Raw genomic sequence first — 20,963 nt, forward strand, 5'->3', positions numbered from 1 at the left:
CTCCAAGGGCTGTGCATCTCCCAGAGCAGTGCCACCATCGGAGATGAGGCAGTCAAACCCAAGCCTACTAGCACGGTTCACATCCAAACCATAGCACAACTCTTAGAGCCGCTAGCTGCCCACTGTTAATTTGAGGATTGTGGACAGTGATGTCTAAAATGCCCTTGCTAGTAGGATTTGGTGTCCTACCATTTATTTGTACCAACTCTTGCCCAGACCTTACGTATAGCCCTGAATTGTATATCCAGCCCTCCACCAGTGAGTTACAGCTGGAACACAGCGGCAGGGCCTAGAAGTTCTCTGCCCCTGTCCTTCCACTATATAGACTTGACTGCCTACATAAAACAAGGTAACACGCATTTATATAGGCTTTATGTTATTGTATGCTATCTAGTGATGAGTTAAAGCTTATAAAATGTAGAGAGATATGCAAGTACTGTAGCACTTTACATAAGTGACCCGAGTGCATCCCACAGATGCCAAGAGTTAATTAAATGCATCTCCTTTGACCTGGGATCCATAGGACAGAAATTCCTGCCTCCATGTGAATGATCAGGCAGATCACTCCTGAAGAAGGTGCCACTGCAGCATGCACGCACGCACACCCCAAGACTGAGTTTCTCTTTGTGACCCTAGCTGTCCTGGAACTCACTTTGTAAACTGGACTGACCTTGAACTTGGAGATTTGCCTGCCTCTGCCTCCTGAATGCTGGGATTAAAAGTGTATACCACCACCACCACCACCACCACCACAGGGATTGAAGGCGGCCTCTGTGAGGAGTCCCCAGTGATCAGAACTGTTCAGTGAGAGGATACCCTGTGGGATGTAAAAATGGCGCAGAGCCGGTATCTATGCTGTGTGGTTTCTAAGCTACGTATTTGACATCTGCTTCGTTGGTGCCCGTGTGAGATGCATGGCTGTGTCCACATTACTACAGCTTTGCCTGTGGGGTATCTAGCTTGCCAGCAGTTAGCATTAACAAGTAGGGGGGTTGGGACTTAAAGCCAGGCTGTTTAATGGCTTTGAGTGCCCTATGTTTTCTGATACAATGTGATTCTGTCAAAAAAGCTGTTACCCCCAAAAGATCACACTCAGATGCTTGTGAGAAACACTGGAAAGATCACACTCAGATGCTTGTGAGAAACACTGGAAAGGTCACACTCAGATGCTTGTGAGAAACACTGGAAAGATCACACTCAGATGCTTGTGAGAAACACTGGAAAGGTCACACTCAGATGCTTGTGAGAAACACTGGAAAGATCACACTCAGATGCTTGTGAGAAACACTGGAAAGATCACACTCAGATGCTTGTGAGAAACACTGGAAAGATCACACTCAGATGCTTGTGAGAAACACTGGAAAGGTCACACTCAGATGCTTGTGAGAAACACTGGAAAGCTCACACTCAGATGCTTGTGAGAAACACTGGAAAGGTGCTTCAGATCAGCCTGGTTGGTGCTTGCATTAAGGAGGGGACCCCAGGACCCTAGATCTTCCTCACTCATCTGTCTGTTCCGTTGGGTCTGGTCATTGCATTTCCCTCAATTAAGTTCCAGGCTCTTCTTTCTCTGCGAGACAGAGATAGCCACACAAGAGCTTCACTTCACCCAGGGCACCTTTGTGACTGTGATAACTGAATTATTCTTTTCTTCTGGACCAGACACAAGGTGTAGGCCAAGGAGGTCCTTTCAATAAACCCCTTTGAATAGTCAGTGCTATTCTAGGAGCTAGAAACATGGAACTTAAGGAGGGGACCCTGTGGAAGAAACAGTATCTCATAATCCAGGGAGGCTACTTAGTCTTGTGGACATGTTAAAATAAGGTGGCATCAAAATCAGATCTGTGGAAGTGCTTGACAGATCTTTTAGGACAGGGAGGATAAGGAAGTCCAGCTACTGATGTGAGAGAGAGAGATGCTGAGGGCAGAGCCCAGGCAGTAGACAGGAGCGGCTGCCTCAAGGGCACAATTAACAACTGATTTCATCTGTAAAGAGTCCAGTGACTCACAAGTTTTTATTTCAGATTTTTCTCCCATATTTTATAAGGATTTGCAATCCTTGCTGCAGATTTCTCTTCATGTCGGGTTTCGGGAGGCATCCTCAGTACATTTGCCAAATCTCCCAGCCTGAGCTTTACAAATGGGGAAACATTCCTCTTTCTTTTTGGCTGGCATCTCATTTCCTTTTTCTTTTATTTTGAAAGTATTACAGAAATTTTTATACTTCAAGGAATTGACATTATGCACTTAGTCACATAGAGGAGACTCTAATCATGGCTCCTGTTAGCCATGGTGTGCTGGTGAGTCTGAACTTTGACTGTGGTGCTGGAGCAAGTGTGCACCTGCCCTGCTCTGACATAAGGCAGCACACTGGATTTGGAGGAATCGTCCTGTGCTCTGGCTGCCCTTGAAAGGTAGCCTGGCTATCACCTGGATGGAGCTCGTTTACCACATGGGTTGTGTCTGATCTTTGTAGAGGCAACAGCCTTGGGAAGATGAGGTCATTAGGCTGATCACAATGGAGCAGGTCTCATTCTCATTGCAGAAACCCCACCCCACCACTCTACACAATTTGTGGAGGTGGGATATGTTACTTGATTTACCCAGGATCCTAAGCGCACCCTCGGTTCGACTTCTCTAGACTAATCCAGCTCCCAGTCTGGAGTCTAAGCGTTCACTGCATTAATCAGGCTTGCTGGAATGATCACATGGTTTTCTTGCTGCCTCCCCTGTTAGCTGCCGCTTGTCAGCAGCTGGCGGAGCTGGAGGCTGCAGGGCCCCTGTCTGCAGAGAGCCTTTTACTTCAGAATATTGGGGGTGTGGAAACCTCACCTCTTTTTTCTGCACTTTGCACCATCTGACTGACTAAATGGTTGTCCTCGGTACCAAAAAGGCTGCCATACAATCTAAGGAAATTGCCTCTGACTAGGTCATGTTTGCATTTGAAGAATTCAGGTATGTTCTGGGTTTTCTCTCAGTCTGATGCTGGGTTTTTGTTCTCGTTAGGTTTTTGCTGTGTAATGACTGCTTAGGCTCCGGCTGGCTCTACACACAAAAAGGGGTTCTTGTCTGCATTCGGTAGGGTTTATCGAGGTGGTGAGGGGTAGGAATGTTTGCTGCATGGAAGTGCAGCATGGATAATTGGTTTGATCTTGTGCAGATTTTTAGAGGACCCCACCTCGTGCATTTTGTTAGCTGCTTTTGCTGGTGTAGAGTTATGAATACAGAATAGCAACTGTGTCTCCAGAACGAGTCTGCTATCTTTTGTTTTCTTCCTTTGTCAAACTCATGCAGTCTACTGCTGCTTTACAAAAAAGGGAACTGTAGCAGAGAGGGTGAAAATTCTGCAAGTGAATCTGCATGGCTGGATTGGATTTGGCTCTGGCGTTCTGTTATTAAAGCCACAGCTAGGCTGCTTTCTGGGATGTGCCTTGACAACGTTTGTTAGCAGGGTGCTTCTTTCTGGGGCTCTTCCGCTGTTGTCATCATTAGTGTTTCAGATTAGATCCTTTGTGACTTCTTCCTTCTGCTCCTCCATCGCTTCCCAGGGAAGCTACCCGAGTCTGAGGGTGGGAGGGGATGCACCAACAGAGATAGTTTCTAGGAAATGAGAATAAAGGAGGTAGAACGGATGGCAGTCAGATCATTCGATGCCCATTTCTATGGACAAGCATGTATGTGTGTGTCTGTGTCTGACCGCTGACAACCTCTCCTTTTTCCAATGGAATTTCCATGTGTCTTAGAACTGGGCATAATACCATGTTGATTGACAGAGTGATTGTAGAAGACCTTAGCTTTACCTTGACAGGAGGTTTTTGGTTTTTTCTGAATGTTACTTCAATGAACACTGAACCTGTAAGGGAAAAGCCAGCCAACCAAGAGAGTAGATGGAGAATCACTAGATTTCCATATAGAAAAGTAAGCTTCAAAGAGTGTCTCCACCCTTTGCATCTAAACTTGATGCTGGGGCTTCAGGAAGTTTTCCTTTGTTTCAGAGCATTGTGTCTGCATTATTCTGAATGGAGTGGACTTGCAAAAAGGAAAGTCTTTTTGTGTGGCAGCATGCCCCAATGACATGAGGCCTGTGCCCTTGCAGGGTGACCATGCCCAGAACTTTAGAATAGCTCCATTAGAGAACTATTTGTATAGTCCCTGGTGTGATGTAGTAGATAGACTTGTGAAGCAGGAATCCTGTGTTCTAGCCTTGGATTCTCGATTTCCTTGCACATCTCCAAGAGTCACTTAAGTTCTGACCTAGTGAGATGAGTCAGTGTGTAAAGGTGCTTGCAGCTAAGACTGAACCCTGGGACCCACATGCTGGAAGGAGAGAGCTGACGCCTATAAGTTGTTCTCTGACCTCCACACAGATGCACACACAGACAAGTAAACGTAATAATGTTTTTAAGAGTCATGGAAGTCTTATAAATTATAGAGAGCTGTTGTGATAGCTTGAAGGAGGATGCTCCCTTTAGGCTCATGTATTTGATGTTTGGGAAAGATTAGGAGGTGTGGCCTTGTCGGAAGAGGTGTGCCACTGGGGTAGGCTTTGAGGATTCAAAAGCACACACCATTCTTTTACCTTGTGTCTCAAGCTCTCAGTCCTGCTGCACTGCCATGTCTGTCTCATGATGGTCATGGACTCACTCTCTGAAACTGTAAGCCCCCAATAAACTCTTTCTTCTTTAACTGCCTTGGTCATAGTGTCTTATCACAGCAATAGAAAATCACTAATTTTGTGAAGCTCAGATTTTGTTGTTAGCATTTTCTCTGGAGAAAGTCAGCCTTCCATGCCTCTTTGAGCAGAATTTAGAGTTGTTAGGATTTGTAGTTAAGAAGGAAGACTATAGAGCAACAAAACTGTGCTCACTATGATAGGCTCTGACCCCAAAGACAAGAAAGACAGCCTTCCTGGAAAGGCAGCTGCTCTGATTAACTGAGAAAATGGAGATGGAGTTACAAAAGTGGACAGAATGGGGAGTGTGGCCTCCCTCCTTCAGGATTCTGCCCAAAGTGGTCACAGAGAATCTTACTAGATATAGCTGCACGTATTAGACAGTGACATTCTTCATTCAGGAGCCTGTGTACCTGTGACTAGGAGATGGTAGCAGGGCATTTTTGGGGACTATAGAGAAATATAGCAGTTTAGTTTAGGGTGGTCTCAAGATTTTAGAATCCCAGAAAGCTTATTGGTAATTCTGTGGCATTTTAAATAAAATATTCTTATTAGAACTTGAATCAATGTTTCTAATGATTCAAGTGGTATTGGTACTACAGGTTGAAGGACCAGACATTTAGATCTATTGAGTTAGGGAAAGCAGATAGATTTGACTGTCACTGAGATGAGAAGTTCAAGGCAAAGAAAGGCAGGGAGCTGCAAGACCGTTCAAGTTCAGCCCTCCCTTGGCAGGTTGACGGTTCCAGAAGTTCCCTAAGGACATAGAGAAATGTGTGCATGTCATAGGAGCATCCTCCTGAATGCTGCAAATCACCTTTTGGGTTATTTATGGTGTCAACTACATGTAAATGTTGTGTAAGTAATTGCTAGACGATATTGTCCAAAGAAACTAGCCTGTACATGCTCTATACAGATGCAGACTCTCCCCTCCCTCTTCTCCCACCTCTCCCCCACCCTCTGTGCTTATTTTTGAGACAGGGTCTCATGTTGAACCCAGGTTGGCCTCAAACTTGCTAGGTAACCAAGATGACCTTGAACTCTGATGTTCCTGCTTCCCAAGTGTTTGGATTATAGACTTGTGCCACTACACCCAACTTCCCAAATCTTTGATGTGAGTTTGTTGTATCCTCATAACCTGCTATACAAGCAAGTAGGTCAGCAGTGTGTGCTTATGAGGTTAAACCATGACCAGGGCAGTTTGACACACACCCTCCCTCTATATTGGTCCTGATGAGCAGTGGTTGGTAATCCTGCTGCTGCCATGTCTTACCTCTGTGGGCCTAGCAAGTATCTAGGCCTCTCTTAGTGTCAGTTCCCACAGCTGGAAAATGGGGATGGCCATCTTGCCAAGAAAATCTCTCCTGCTGTCAGCATGAGATGGGGTAATGTAAACTACAAATCATAGCAGTCCTTTTACATGAAGAGGACCTGGGGCAGCTCCACCAGAGTGCCTGCGTGTGCTTTAGGCCTCATACATTTCTCCATACGCACCCCAGCACCGAGGACACAAGGCCCTCATTCACCTCAAAAAACAAAACAAAACAAAACAAAACAAAAACCAAGGGAATCTAATTTTGATACAAATCTTTGCATGCCATCACTACTTACTGGACTGTGAGACCTTGGGAACTTTGGTGAATCCTCTCCGTCTTAAACTTTCTTTCCTTGGTGCTTAACATTGCTTGACATTAAAGTAGGGCTATACTAAGTAATTGATACAATTTATTTAACCAGGATTCTGACAAATAAAGATGAAGCCAGCCGTGTGGTTGACATGGTGCCCTCCTGAGATCTGTGGTGTGGTGTGCGCTAGACCTCAGGAACACAGAGCAGCTGAGTGCTGGGCTGATGGAGCCCTGAGGCATCTCAGCAGCACCTTCTGTCCCGGGGCACAGAGAGCATTGCTGTTGCCCGCACCCTCCACCTAAAGTTAAAGATCCTGAGAGCTGGGACGATGGGCAGACATCCCCAGGGGTTAGAGAAGTCTGCCTGCCGTAGAAGTACACCAGGCAGACTGCTGTAGCTTAATGATGTGGTGAACATGGGGCATTTGTGTTTGGCCATTTTATTTTTGCTTTGCTCTGATACTGGAATGTTTTTGCCTTCTTAAAAAAAAAAAGTATTAGAGACCTAGGGAGATAGCTTAGCAAGTAAATGCTTGCTGAACACATGTAAACCTGTGTTCCAGTCCTCATAGCTCATGGAAACACGGGTGTGGTAGCACACACCGGTAATCCTAGTATTCCTACAGACAGTGGGACATGAATACAGGAGAATTTCCTCAAGCTTCACAGACCGCTATTTCTCAGAATCCCTAGTACTCAATAATTCTGATTTATTTCCAGGTCCTGTTCACAAATTCCAAGATCTAAAATCCTGTTTGAATGTATTAGTCACATGGGAAGCTACTATTTTGAGTCTCTTTTGTTTTATTTTCTTGGTTCTAATTTATATCTGGTCTTAGGAAGTGTTATAATTTCTCCCTACCCGCTTACTGGAATGTTGATGTGGGTTAGAATGAGTAGTCTGAGAGAAGATGCGAAGTTTGCAAGCTTGAAGCACCCATGCAAATGTCAAGAGCCAATGCTGGTCCCTCCCACATCAGGATTGTTGTCCTGTGGTAAGTGGACAAGTACTTCAGTGGTTGGCTGCACAGTGCTGAGGAATTCTATCTCAGGTGAGATTAAGGAGGAAGCGGGCTGGACTTGAAAAGAGAGGGAAAAGAAACTCAACGGATGCTGCCAGTACCTCACATGGTAACTTCAGTCCACGTAGGATCTTATCGTGGGATACAAGAGTATGATCCAGACCTTGCCTGCAGAGTCTGGATCCATCATTCTAGCTGCTTGCTTGACATCAGTGCAGGAAATCTGACAAGTCTTCACATTTAGCACTGCTTAAAACTCTCACTCTTTCTCAAACCTTTCTAGACTCATCCACAATGCATCCATGCCCACCTTTTCCCCTTGTTCTTGCATTCTGTCAGCTCTCCCTCAGAGTGAACCCAGCCACTCCCATTGCTGGGCTAGCCTGCCCCTGTCTTCCCTGACTCTCCATTGCAGTGTTGTCTTTCAGGCCTCTGTCTGTTCCTGTAGTCACCCAAACTCAGTCACGTCACTTTGGTACTCTACCTTGTTAAGGGGAGAGCCTAGACACACATGATGCCTGGCACAGCTTGGCCGACGGAGCTTGGCAGTGCTCAGATTCACCTCCAGCAGCACTCCTGGCCTTTGTCACTCCAGCCACACCAGCCGTAGCAGCCTGTGGTGTTTCCATTAACCAACCCTCATCTCCCTGAGGATGCTGCCTGCATTCCATCTTCTATCTAGGTCTTCTCTTGAGTGTTGCCTGGCATCTGTTTTTAAAGCCTCCATTGTGGACTTCCCTTCTTTTTCCTTTGCTTTATTGTCATGTAAGACCATCTACATATTCTAGATGTTGATTTTATGTCAGTCATTTGTTCATTGCTGTTTCCCTAGTGCTGTGTGTGTATGTATGTATGTATGTATGTATGTATGTATGTATGTATGTATTGTATTGTATGTAATAGGCTCTAGTGAATGAAGGAAATGAGAGTAGAATTTGAGAAAGGTTAGGTAATTTGCATAAAGTCAGCCTAGCAGCTAGAGTGAGGTCTAGTCAGTTTCATATTTTGTATGTCTGCAGTAACATCTTGTACATTGGCCTAGGTCTTAGCAGTCAGTACAGCCTTTCAGAGACTGTTTTGGGATCTCAGGATTTATCAGAGTGCCTGTAACACAAACGCACATGGTTATGGAAAGACAGGACAGAGGAAGAACAAAAGATCCTCTTGGGTAGAATGACTGACTCTTCCTACTTCCCACAGCTCTGTGTCTCACCTCTGTATAGTGATTAAGCCAAAACGATCATGCCCAAGTTGGTGTCTGTAGACTTGGTGGTACAGAAACATTAGTGTTTCAAGTCAAGAGGTTATCTTAACACCTATGACCACCACTCATCCAGGAGGTGTTAGATATCTGCTAACAGAATTTGAATCAAGCCACAGTCCCAAACCATAGGCTCACTCTTTGATTTCCTAGAGCCTTTTCAGATTCACAACCATGTGGGTCCTTAGAGGTGACAGTAGGAGCACCTGGTTGGAGGAAACCAGCACAGAGTAGGGAGCGGAGAGTGAGGAAAGGGGCTGGGAACAGAGAAACACATATGATCTTCACTAAGCCACAGATTTATTAGTACCTTAGAAGCCACAAGCAAAACAAACATGTTAGCTGCCAGGATAGCGAAGCCGAATGCTCCAGTCTGCCTCCCACTAACAGTGGTGTGCTCACCCAGCTACAACTAGAGCAGGTGGTGGGTCTGCAGCCCAGAGACTGAGGTCAGTCCTTACAGGAGAAACAGATGCCAGGACCCCAAGAAGTCATTCTCACCTGGCTACCTGTCCTATTAGAGCAGACTTTGGGGGTCTGTGTAGAAGGACTCATGTGGGTGGTGAAGCATTGCTTTGCTTGTATTCTATGTTTGGCAATCAGTGAGTGCTTAGCTGGCTCTGTGCTACTTCTTAAAACAACCACAGTACTGCAGTATTCTCTTATGTTAAAAACAAATAAAACTGAGGTGACAGAACAAAACCCATTACCTGAAGGAATGACATGATGTGGTTTGAGTCCCTGCATATTATAGAATACTACCTTAGAGTCATGTAGCCCTTGGCAGTGACTTAGGAGAGCTGAGAAGTTGTTCCCATTGTGCAAACTCTACAAACTCTGGGAGCAGCTTTTATGGAGGTGGGAAGATTGTGGGGAGGGGTCCTCTCTGCTCTTAGAGTGACCATTCACCTGACATTTTCTGAAAAGCTACTAAATAGACATCATAGTGGAAAATGGCGACTATAAACATGTCTTCCAGAACTTACTATCCTCAGGAGCCGCTGAGCACATCCAAAGCTTGGGCTGGAGGAGAGTGGTGGGCCCCTGGACCAGTAGCATGCATGGGCTTGGTGGATGGGAATTCTGAGGAAGATGGTTGGTAGAGTTTAAGAACTGACTGGGGAGCAGAGAAATGAGCTGGGTGTAGTGGGTGCTCTCCCAAGGCTGTGGTGACTTCTCTGTGCCCTGCAGAGGGCACCCTTTACCTCAAGGAGTGTAAATTTGTTGTGCTTTAATTCCCTGACTTAAATAGGCCTGCTACTTATTTCCAGAGTTAAGGTGCTTAAATGAGACTTCTCAAAGGAAGCATTTACCAAGATGTCTGAAATTTAGAAGCTACCCAATACATTAATAAGTCTTCATTTACTAAAAGGAGCAGAGCATTTCCTCAGACCCTTGTCTTGGATTTGAAATTTACTGAAGTAAGGGAAGAAGCCAACACGTTGTACAGACACTTCTAATCTCTTCCTTCCCACTGAGAGTTGGGATTCAGAACACTAAAAATTAGTCACTGGAAGATGATCCTGTTTGCAAATGCAGTGTTTATGAGCAAGTGAAACAAACACAATGTGAGTAGTCAGCTGAGAGCCGGGGTCTTTGCTTGGTCGCCATGTAGAATCCCAGGTCTGAGGTTAGGTCACTGTTGACAAGTGAACTATGGGGGTTTCTGGCTAGGGAAGTGGGGCTAGAGACCAACACCAAGTGTCAGCCTTCTCTGAGGCTGTATTAGCTCTCGTTGTCTTCAGAGCTTGATAATAATGTCTGTTGACCTGTTAGGCTGCACGAGACAGGCGATGTGGGCAGTCTGTTCCATTGAAGGGAGAGTTAATGAAAGGGACATTTCTGGGATGAGAACCAGTCAAGCAAAGTGCATTGCTGTTGCTTTGATAGGATTGTGGGTCTTCTCTTAACAGGGGCAACAGAAGAGCTTTAAAAAGTGACTTTAACTTGAGAATCCTTGTATGGGTTCTCAGTTGGGGTGGGGTGAGTGGGGAATATTGTAATCTAAACGTAGGCCACTCCTCAAAGCCCTGAGAGACTGCTGCAGATTTGCTGCAGATTTGCTGCAGGTTTAAGGCCAGCTTGGTTACAGCAAGTTCTGAGCCAACAATAAATACTTAATAAGACTCCATCTTCAGGACTGGGAAGATGGCTCAGTGGTTAAGAGCACTTCCAGAGGCCCTGAGTTCAATTCCCAACAACTACATGGTGGCTCACAACCATCTGTAATGGGATCTGATGCTTTCCTCCAGTGCGTCTGAAGACAGCTACAGTGTACTCATATATACATAAAGTAAGTACATCTTAAGACTCCATCTTCTAACAGAGCAGCATTGTACACAGTAGAATTCCTTTTCCTGGAGAGAGGACGTTCATCCCCAGATGCACCCCAGAGCAGCCTCCAAGCATGAGATAAGTGCTTAGCACCTTTCCATTTTGTTCCCCTTGGCCTTCAAATGTGAACACACCAGGTAGGGTTCCTGGGTGTGGGTCAGCCCATGTTTGCTCGTGGCTGAAAAGTTAAAGGCCGCTTCCTTTAAAGACAGGCAAGAATGAGTTAAACAGGTCGTGCTGCTTTGGGCACAGTCCTTCCCAATTTAAAGTTCAGAACTGTTCACTTCTGATACAGCTTTGCGTCTGCTGCACTTAAGCCCTTCTTGGTCTTTTCTGCCCTTTCTCCTGAAGGGGGCTGGCAGAAGTTTAGCTTTTGTGCTCAGAAACCTGCCTGACCAGCAGGCTCGATGGTGTGTACTTGGAGTACCAGCACTGGGGAGGCTGTGGCGGGAAACCAGCCTGAGGCCAGCCTGGGCTTCTGGGCCACACAAGGCTGAGACTGCAGTAGGAAACCTGCTTTAGGTGTGGGTCTGTGCATCTTCCTTGCTCCCTGTCTAAATCTGGATTTTTTGTTGTTGTTACTGTTTTTGTTATTTTTTTTTTCTTAACGACGTCCTCTAAAGCCCAGGCCTGTGTACGCACGCTTCCTCAGCTCCTTTTCCAACCTCCGTGGCCCTGTATGCGTCTCTTCTGAATTCCTCTACACCCCTTAAGGAATGTAACTTGTAATCTACTCTTTAACTTCTCAGTAGGCAGAAGGTGACAGGGACAACAGACAACACTTAGTGTGCTTGCATCCCCGCACCCTTGAGCAGAGCTGGGTGGGATTGGCTTCCCAGTAACCGCCATGTTCTAGTCTGTCTTCTTAACTTCCTGCCTCGTGTCAGTCATTGTTGCAGAGCAGAATGAAAAATGAAAGGGAGGGGAACATGTGCTGCATTCAGAGGCCTTGTTTTCAAATGTGAAGGTCTTTGAGGAGTTTGATAAAGCTGAGGAACTTAGCAGAAGTAATCCAAGTAATGGGAACCGGAAGTGTGATAGTAGGTTTTCAAAGGTTCAGGAATCAACAAAATGTTTGAGTGTAAAAATTCATGTGGCCTTTGAAAGTCCTTGTTTGTTTATTTTGGCTTTGTGAGAGAGAGTCCTAAGTAGTCCAGACTGACCTCGAACTCAGTGTACCCAAGTCTAGCCTCCTGCCTCCACTCCTGAGTGCTGGGATTAGCAGTGTGCACACTATTCTCAGCTGAAAGTGCTAGTGTATTTAAACATAGTTCTTCATCCTTCTACATCCAATCAGAAGAACAAGTACAGGTGTGCCTTCCGTCTGAGATTCCAGTGTTGGCTCCAGTGTGACCATTTTACCTCCCAGGTACCTAGAGTTCAGAGAACTTAAATGACATCTCAGACTCTCACTGGTTTACTGCCAAGCAAGAGAGTGAATTCTGCTTCCTAGCTCTCTAGGTTCTTTAACTGGCATTTTAGAGCTGGAACTTGAAATAAGGCTTTCTTGTTTGACTGGCTTTCTCTTTTTTCTTCTTCCTTCCTTCCCTCCTCTCCCTCCCTTCCCACCTTGTTTGTTTGGTTTTTTTTTTTTTTTTTTTTTTGTTCTTTTCTTTTTTTTCGTAACTGGCGACCAAACCCAGGGCCTTGCGCTTGCTAGGCAAACGCTCTACCACTGAGCTAAATCCCCAACCCGTTTGTTTGGTTTTTAAGACAGGGTCTCTCTATTCAGTAGCTCTGGCTGTGGCTGTCCTAGAACTTTCTGGGTATGTAGAACAGGCTGGGCTTAACTCACACCTGCCTCTGCCTTCCAAGTGCTGGAGCTAAAGGTGTGCACCACCACACCAGCTTGAATTTGTGTTTTGCTTGGGTTTATTTTGTGGGTGTATTAATGGAGTTAATGAGACACCATGTTTCTCTGCTTCACTGTATTACTCGCCCCTTTGGATTTCTGAGTTCACTTTTTGTTTTTCTGACACAACTCTGGATTAAGTGTTTCTTTGCAGAATTCCAAAATTTCACTCAGTAGTGTTTAGACTTTTTCCCCTCACTTCCTTCCTTCCTTCCTTCCTTCCTTCCTTCCTTCCTTCCTTCCTTCCTTCTTTCCTTCCTTCCTTCCTTCCTTCCTTTTTCCCATCTTCATTTTTTAAATTCTGCTCAGATGTGGCCATCTGGTTGTTTGTTTTGCTATTTTTAAGGAATTTCTAGTGTTGTCTTCTTGATGTAGCCACTCTAATGTCTCCATGATAAAATCTGTGTCAAGTGAAGGACTACCCAGAAGGAAAACCCTGCTGCCCCTTTGCACGCCAGAGCAGTTTCTACTGCCAGGGAGAGATGTGCGAGTGTTTTCTGCCCTTGGTCACTGAGCCCCTTGTCCTAACGCACATGGACAGTGCTGTGAGTTTAAGGTCATTCCGACAGATTAAAGTATTGCACTAACAACACTGTAAAACGGCACTGAAATAGGTTTGGCTCCTCCATTCACTGGTTAGGCCACTACTGCTTCTGTACAGCTGCTTTGTTTAGAGGAGGAATTGGGTGGTAAGAACCTCTTATTCTGTCCTTAGTGATCTAACTTCATCCTCGGACTCCTGAAACCTAAGCTTCAACCCTACTCTAGGGATGATTCTCAACTCAGACCTGGCCAGGCTGACAGGTATTCCTTGAATCCTGGCACTGGTTTAAAGACAGACTGTCATGCACTATTCCCTGTGGGAATCAGACTCGCACCATTAGAAATGGCATCATGCCCATTCAAGGAAGAGGGCAAGTTCAGGAGCCTGCCCAAGAAGCCCAGAGAGAGGGAAGAGGGAGGGATTCAGTGATAGCCCCTGGAAAGTGCTTGTCAGGGCAGCTTTGACTTCCTAGGTGGTTACCCCCTAACTTAAGCCAGACTTATCCATGAAATATTTTCTTTGTGGCATTATATGAATTTCCCAGTTTTTGTTTTCTTGTTAAATGTTGTCACTTTAAATGTAAAGAATCTGGAGTAATTTGAAACTGGGAAAGAAATGAAAAACAGAGTAGGAGTTACAGTATTTTGACCTCTAGAGGAGGTCACCATGACAGTCACCTTCAAAGTTATCATTCTGACTCAGGTGGGCACTATGTGGCATTAGTATGGACGCAGTTGTGTTTCCTCAAATCACAAGGTAGTGCCCTTGTCAGTTGGACTGACTGTATTTGGCCTTTGAAAAGGTAAGGGTATTGTTGTTGTATGGATGGAGCCTAGTCCACCATGACTAGGGGAGAAGAGGACAGCAGAATACTCATGGACAGAGAAGAGGCATGTGAGGGTGCAGGGAAGATGGCTATCCGCCTGCCAGGGGCCCTGGTGTCCAGAGAAAGTTCACTTGTGGTGATGTGAGGCTGCGAGGTGCAGCTGCAGTATAAACAGCTCCAGGACAGGATAGCACCCAGGCCAGGAAAGATCTGTCTAGCAGAAACCCTCACTCTGACTGAGGCCTGCCTTCCCTCCTGTAAGAGCGAAGTCACCTTTCCTCTCTCTCACTCAAGGACTACCCCACCTGCCTCTGTGCTTCCCACAGCCTTTGTCTGCCCCACTTGTAAATGATGAGCAGCTGTTAGGGGCTTGTCTTGTGAAGCCTGGGCTGGGGTGTCATGCTGCGTGTGTACCAGGCCCCCAGAGGTGCTGTCCCAGAAAGCACTGGCAAAGTGAAGAGCCTGAGAACAGCAGGAACGGCTTGGCAGATTCCGTCTTGAGAGCAGCCTTGACTTTTCACTTCCTTGAAGTAGAAGTGTCAGGGTCTCCTGAGGGACTTCCCCCAGGGTGGGGGAAGTACTCTGTGAACTTTCCCAGCACACTATGTGGTACATGAGTGTATTTTTTTTCATTCAAAGTTAGATGTTAGTGATACAGAGAGGGTATCTTCTGTTGACTCAGCCAAGATCTGTAGGTTAAAATGCTAGTTAATTAACGCCATGTTCAGTAAGCTAGAAATTGATGGCAGGTGAGGAAACAAACCTATGCAGGGCCAGAACCTGGCCATGTCCTGCAGGCTAGTCGCAGAACGGGACTAGAGCTTTCTTCTGGTTCTGCTGTGCTGACAGGCTCTTCCTTTGCCCTTCCTCTTGGGTGGGATGCCACAGGTGCACGTGCAGTATAAACACGTGGGTGGGTGCTGCTGTGGCAGCGGAAAACACATCAGTAACCAGTTGTCATTTACAACAAAACAAAAGGCTCTACCCTCACCACACACTCTAGACTTGAGGAAAAGAAACACCTAAAGTCTTAAAAAGTTACTGTAATTACTAAACACAGACAAAGCAAATGCAACATGTTTGAGCCCATGGGATTTCCTGCCCCTGTCTGGGCAGAACCCTTAGTTCTGTTGGGCTGTAGAGTCTCTGACCTGTACCCAAAGAGCAGAAGCCGTGGCCTGAGCTGTCAGGTGAGGTGGACCTTCACCTCCTCTCATTTAGTGCCATGGAGTCCCAGCTGTCAGGGCTTTCAGTCCCAGTAGACTGCTGTCATAGCCTGGTAGGCAACACTGGCCCTGCTTCTACTGCGCTTACTCCTTGGCTACCTTAATATAACTCCCCCACACCTATCCTGGTAGGATCTCATTGTAGAGCCCAGGCCGGCCTAGAGCTCCAGATCCACTGCCTCAGTCTCCTGAGTACCAAAATAGCAAGTCCCACCAAGTGTCTATTTGTGGCCACAGACTAAGGGAGCACGGGGTTCTATGCCTTTAAAGTACCTGGGAATATAATCTATCCCAGGGAGGAAGTCATGGCAGCAGGTCCTATGTGTCCAGTCAGGAAGCTGAGTTGAGAATGCTACTCTCAGCCAGTTTTCCCTTTTTATTCAGAGTCTAAGAGCCCAGGGAGCACTGCCCAAGTTCAGAAGGTGTCTTCCCACTGTAATTAACCTCATTAAAGTAATCCTTCTTTGCCAGAAACTTGTCTTCCAGATGATTGTAGATCTATCAAGTTGATAATATTAAATATCACAAGGACAAGGTCTGACCAGTTTTCTTTTCACCAACTAGTTTAATTAACTAATCAATTAGTTAATTAGACAGGGGAGCAGGCCATGGTACATGTGAAAGTCAGAGGGCAATGTACTAGTCAGTTCCCTCCTTCCACCATATGGGTCCCAAAGCTCAGCCCTGGGCCATCAAGCTCAGCGGCGAGTGCACTGTGCAGCCAGCTCACCATCCTTCCGCTGGCCTTGTTAGTTGCACGATGATGCAGTGCTCGCCATATGAAAAGCGGGAAACGTAAGTCCTCATTTCAGATTCTCCAGCTCGCTGATACGGTAGAGGTTTCATATTTTCTTAGAAACTTTAAATAAAATTACTATCTCACATACGATCTGGATCAAACATCTAGGTTTACTGAAATGATGAGTAAACCACAGACAGGCAAGAGAAGGACTGAGCAGAATGTCTGAGTAGCTGCCCAGTGAGGCCCTGCCCCTACACTGATGGTGCTGGAGAGCTTCCTGCTCTGCTGCCTGTCTTCTTGTGTGACCATGACCTCAAGCTGCTTGTCTTGCTGGTTTCTGTCCCTTTCTGCTTTGCCCTGGAACAACCTTGGAAGCAGCTCATTGTGCAGTGCCTGCCTGAATTGTTAACAGCCCTTCCCTTGCTTCTGTCAGTCATTATCTTCCTTCCCAGGTCTGCTGTGTGGCTCCTCTTCCTGTGGGCTCACAGCAGCGTCCTCCAATGCTCTGCATTTATCCTGCCTTGAGAGGTAGTTGGCTATTTCTCCTTCTCCTCACCCCCACATTTGTATCTCCTCCCCATTATAGACAGCCCCCAGTAGAGTACACAGTTGTAACCAATGAACACACACACTTCCTCCCACCCGACTCCATCATTTACTCTCGATAGTGTACACTCAAGTGTCTGCGTTTGGACAGATACAGCGATTTGCCCGTCATTGTAAAATGGATAGACAATGCCAGTTGCGGGGTCAGTGATACAGGGCAGATCTCTGCCTCCCTTTCCATTTTGCTATGTGTCTGAAATTCTTTTTGTTTTGTTTTCTTTCTTTTTTTTTTTTTTAAGTCTTTTTTGAAAAGAGAGGAGCTGAGGGTATGGGTCAGCAGTTAAGAAAGCTCGTTGCTCTTACAGAGAGCGGGAGTTCATTCTCAGCAACCTCATCAGCTGATACACACATATACATGGAAGTGGTGTTGAGTAACGAAAGTGAACACACCCAGGTGAAAACCCAGACCGTAAAGACACTGAGGACCTGGGAAATGGAGAAGTTTAGTCTGGGCTCAGCACACCGCAGGGCATAATCCACGAGACTGCACCAAATTAACAGTTTTGTTTGAAAAACCAAATTTGACTGATATTTTTAAAAGGTTTCAGTGTTTTAGAAAGTTAATTCCTTGCACAGTGAGTGTATTTCCTCTCAACCAGGCTAGGAAACTATGTTCTACCAGCTGCCTCCCTGGTAACAGTTTTGTGGGCCACACTTGAAGCCGTTGCCTTTGCTTTAGGAAAAGAGCATTTAAAGTAGAGCAGAGCAGACTCCTGTGTTTAGAGCAGTGTCACTCTCAGGAGGGAAGGGATACTCCAAGGCCATGTAACAGGCCTGAAGTTATTCAAGTTCTGGTAAAAACATGGGTGTCAAGCACCCACCCTTAATCCATGCCTTCAATCCCTTCTTACACTTCTTGGTTCAATGATCCTTTGAGAGCTTGGTCCTGACTCTGGTTTATGCAGTATCTCCTGAGTCCCTTCCAGAAAGACTGCAGTTCTGCTTCTGTGAGCTGTGGGGGGAACTCAAGGGATAGACCTGCTTAGAGCTGATGTGAGGCTCTGTACTGTGGAGTTTATCCTAGGGTCATGCTCTTCTTAGCACAGGGCTAGGCCCTTGGCCAGCATGTTTCGCTCTGATAGGCTTCAGAAAATCCCAAGTCTGATCTTTGCCTGTCTGCCACTGCTTTCATGCGGTGCTGATGGAATTAGACAAAGCATGTGACGTGAGCTCTCTTCAGTGTAACTCATCAGCAGAATGTTAAAGGGGTTCATCTAAGTCAGAAATGCACTGTCAGCTGCCTGCTTCTTCCCTTGGCTCTTCTCCTCCACCCTTCTCTTTCCCTCTCTCACCTAAGCTGCATTGGACAGGCTCCTACTGTTATTCCCCTGCCCTTCCTCATCCACTGAGGCACAACCCCTCTCTTGACGTAACAAGCAGAAACATGTCAGCTTTGCCAAAGACCTCCTGGACGGAATACCACTCTTCAGTCTAAATGAGAGCCATGCTTTATAGACTGTACAGGCGATAATAAAAAAGAGGGCCCATTTGATGGCATTATTTGAATATTAATAGAACCTGGTCCATAGGTCCTTCTGTGGCCTTACTCTTTGCCTTTTTGCAACCATCTTTCTCACTGTCCAAACTGAGAAAATGACTCTGCTTATGCTGTCAGCTACCTTTCTCATTGATCTGACTCCACAACTTATATCTGACTGATTTGATTTATATGTGATTATATCTTCTTAAGAGGCTAGACTGCATTGCACTTAGGTTGATATCCATGGATAGGTATTAGTCAGGGTTCTCTAGAGTAACAGAATTTATAGAATTAATCAATATTAATATATTAACATGTATGGGATTCATTAGAATGACTTGCAGGATGTGATCCAACTAATCCAATAATGGCTGTCTATGAACAGAAAGTCCAAGAAGCCAGTAGTTGCTCAGCCCGTGAAGCTGATGTCTCAGCTGATCTTTAGTATATGCTAGAGTCCCAAAGAAATAGACGCTCATGCCAGTGAAGGAATGGTCTTACTATCAAGGAGAGAACAAGAAAGCAAAGAGCAAAAGCTTCCTTCTTCCATGTCTTTATGTAGAATTTCAGCAGAAGGTGTAGCCAAGATTAGGTTTGGATCAAAGGTGTGCCTTTCTACCTCAAAGAGCTGGATTAGATCTTTCTACTTCCAAATAAGCAGAAATCTCTCACATTGTGTGCAATTCATTTTTGGGTTTTAGTTAATTCCAGATATGGTCAAGTTGACAACTAAGAATGGCCATCAGAGTGAGGTAGTCTCATGCCTCCCAGTTTGCAAAGCTCTTCTTATGCCTGTTGTCCCCATTGATCCTCACCAGAACTCTTGGTGGTAGAAAGGAAAGAGATGAGCATCTCACCTGAAGGCAAGCACATGTTCAGAGAGCTGGGGATAGGAGGGGATATACTGCCTTTTTGCCAGACCACACTGCCCATGGAGATCCGGAAGCAGCAGTTTTAGTCCTGATCTCTACCCTGCCTTAGGTAGATAAGTAAAAGTAAGTTAGCCAGTGATGTCTTTTTTCCCTAGTGCGTGTTTGCGGCTAATGGGTGGAATGAGTTATGGAATGAACCATGCATTCTTGGACTACTCTGAGGCTAGTTTGGGCCTGTGTGATCTTAAGTAGTCTTGGCAACTTTTTCCTCCAGCTGTATCCTAGAACTCGAGGCCAGGCTAATTAGAACAGATCACCTCAAACAGCTCAGAACAGAAGAGAATCTTTACAAGAGGCGGTCTGATTTGATTTTCCTCCGCATTTTGTCATTGGAAGGGTTGAAATTTAGGCATGTAAGATTGCTTTTTCTGCAGAGATCTCTGAGACAGTAATCCAGAAAGATGAGAAACCCAGTGAGGAGGAAGAACTCAGGAGACAGTTTATCTCTCTGAAGGAGGTGCTAGCACTCTTCAGCAAACACAGTGCTGAATTTGGACCAAGCAATCATCCGAAGCCTGACTTCAAAACTCAGTTTACAGCCGCGGTTTGATACGTTGGGCACCTTTCTTCCTTCACATGACTCAGTCAGTCTGTGAGGCTGTAAGGGCAGAGAGTCGTCTGTTCAGTAGAGTTATTGAGTCACCTTTGGCAACTGCACAAGCAGAATAAAATTAAGTCACTGAATCCTGCCTCTTCCCTAAAGCAGAGATACCTACTACTGTCTTGATCGATACCACTGAGTCCATAATTTCCCCCATAGAGCTTCCCCCTATGAAATGAGGAAGTGTCTTATCTGTGTCTGGACCCAAGTGTCAGAACAGTGCCTGATGCTAGCCAGCCTCTGAGCCAGCTTTACTCTGAGTTCAGTGGGACTTTGTTTGCAGTGAGCTCCAAGCCATAGGCCCAGAGCTCAGGCTCACATTGCATGTCTTTGAACATCTGGGCTGCACATCCCTGCTTTCCTCTGTATTGGTTTCCATTTCCACTATCTCAATACCCTCCAAGAATATTTCTGGTTGCCAGCACCCCTCTTAAATTGTGACATCAAAACTAATCTTGGTGTTCCGTGTGCTGTCTGGCTTAGGCAAGAGAATCGGTTGCCTGTTTCACAGCCTACATCACAGGGTAAACTATTCAAATACCGAATCAGTATTCCTGTTCCATGGTCTGATTTAGCGTTATCTTATGACACATATATGGTACCAGCATGCTTGTCTTGTGTGTTTGTAAGGTCTCTTATGGGAGGAGGTTGGGTGCTTGGATAGACAGTCCAGAAACATCCAGAAGAGCATGTCAACTGATGTTCACCTGAGGTATGAAGATGATTCAGTGATGACAGCTTAGCCAGACAAAGGGCACCTGAGTGTTCATACAGTATACACAGGCAGATCTGATAAGGAAGAGGGAAACTCACCGGACAGCCAGTCTAACCAGTCAGTGAGCTTCAGGCTCAGTGATTGATCCTGACTAAGAAATAAAGTGGATGGTGGTACAGGAAGATCGTGTCCTGTGCGTGCACTTGTGCACACATGCAGACACACCACACACATAACTTAGCATTAATGAAACAACATGGGTTTTAAGTTGAGTGAAAGACTTGGACCCTTTAACAGAGATATGCAGAGGGCAAGTGAGCATGTGGCAGGATACATAGAACCGTTACTCAGTAGGCCACACAAATTAGAATTACAGTAAGATCTCACAGCATACTTAGGAGACCAGCAGACAGGGAAGCATGGCAGTAGTAACGTTCCTACAGCTTTAGAGCCAGAGCGGTCAGCTGCTGTCAGTGAAGTCTATAGTTAACTACTTGGCCATCCTGCTTGTTTATGGTCTGG

At 45.7% G+C, this 20,963-nt stretch overlaps 1 protein-coding gene across 2 annotated transcripts in view; it reads left to right on the plus strand.

Moving 5' to 3' along the window:
- Positions 1–20,963, plus strand: part of Evl (Enah/Vasp-like) — a 120,726-nt gene that overhangs the window by 38,121 nt on the left and 61,642 nt on the right. The window contains exon 1 of one of the 2 annotated variants that reach the window (XM_032908405.1): positions 2,433–2,955. The exons of the other annotated variant lie outside the window; for it this stretch is intronic. Within the exon in view, the coding sequence (XP_032764296.1) occupies positions 2,933–2,955 (23 nt within the window). The 5' untranslated portion in view covers positions 2,433–2,932. Of the gene's footprint in view, positions 1–2,432; positions 2,956–20,963 lie in introns of those variants that run through there. 2 annotated transcript variants of the gene reach the window in all.

Source organism: Rattus rattus, chromosome 7 (genome assembly GCF_011064425.1).
Source record: "Rattus rattus isolate New Zealand chromosome 7, Rrattus_CSIRO_v1, whole genome shotgun sequence".
In the NCBI taxonomy this organism is placed as follows: Eukaryota; Metazoa; Chordata; class Mammalia; order Rodentia; family Muridae; genus Rattus; species Rattus rattus.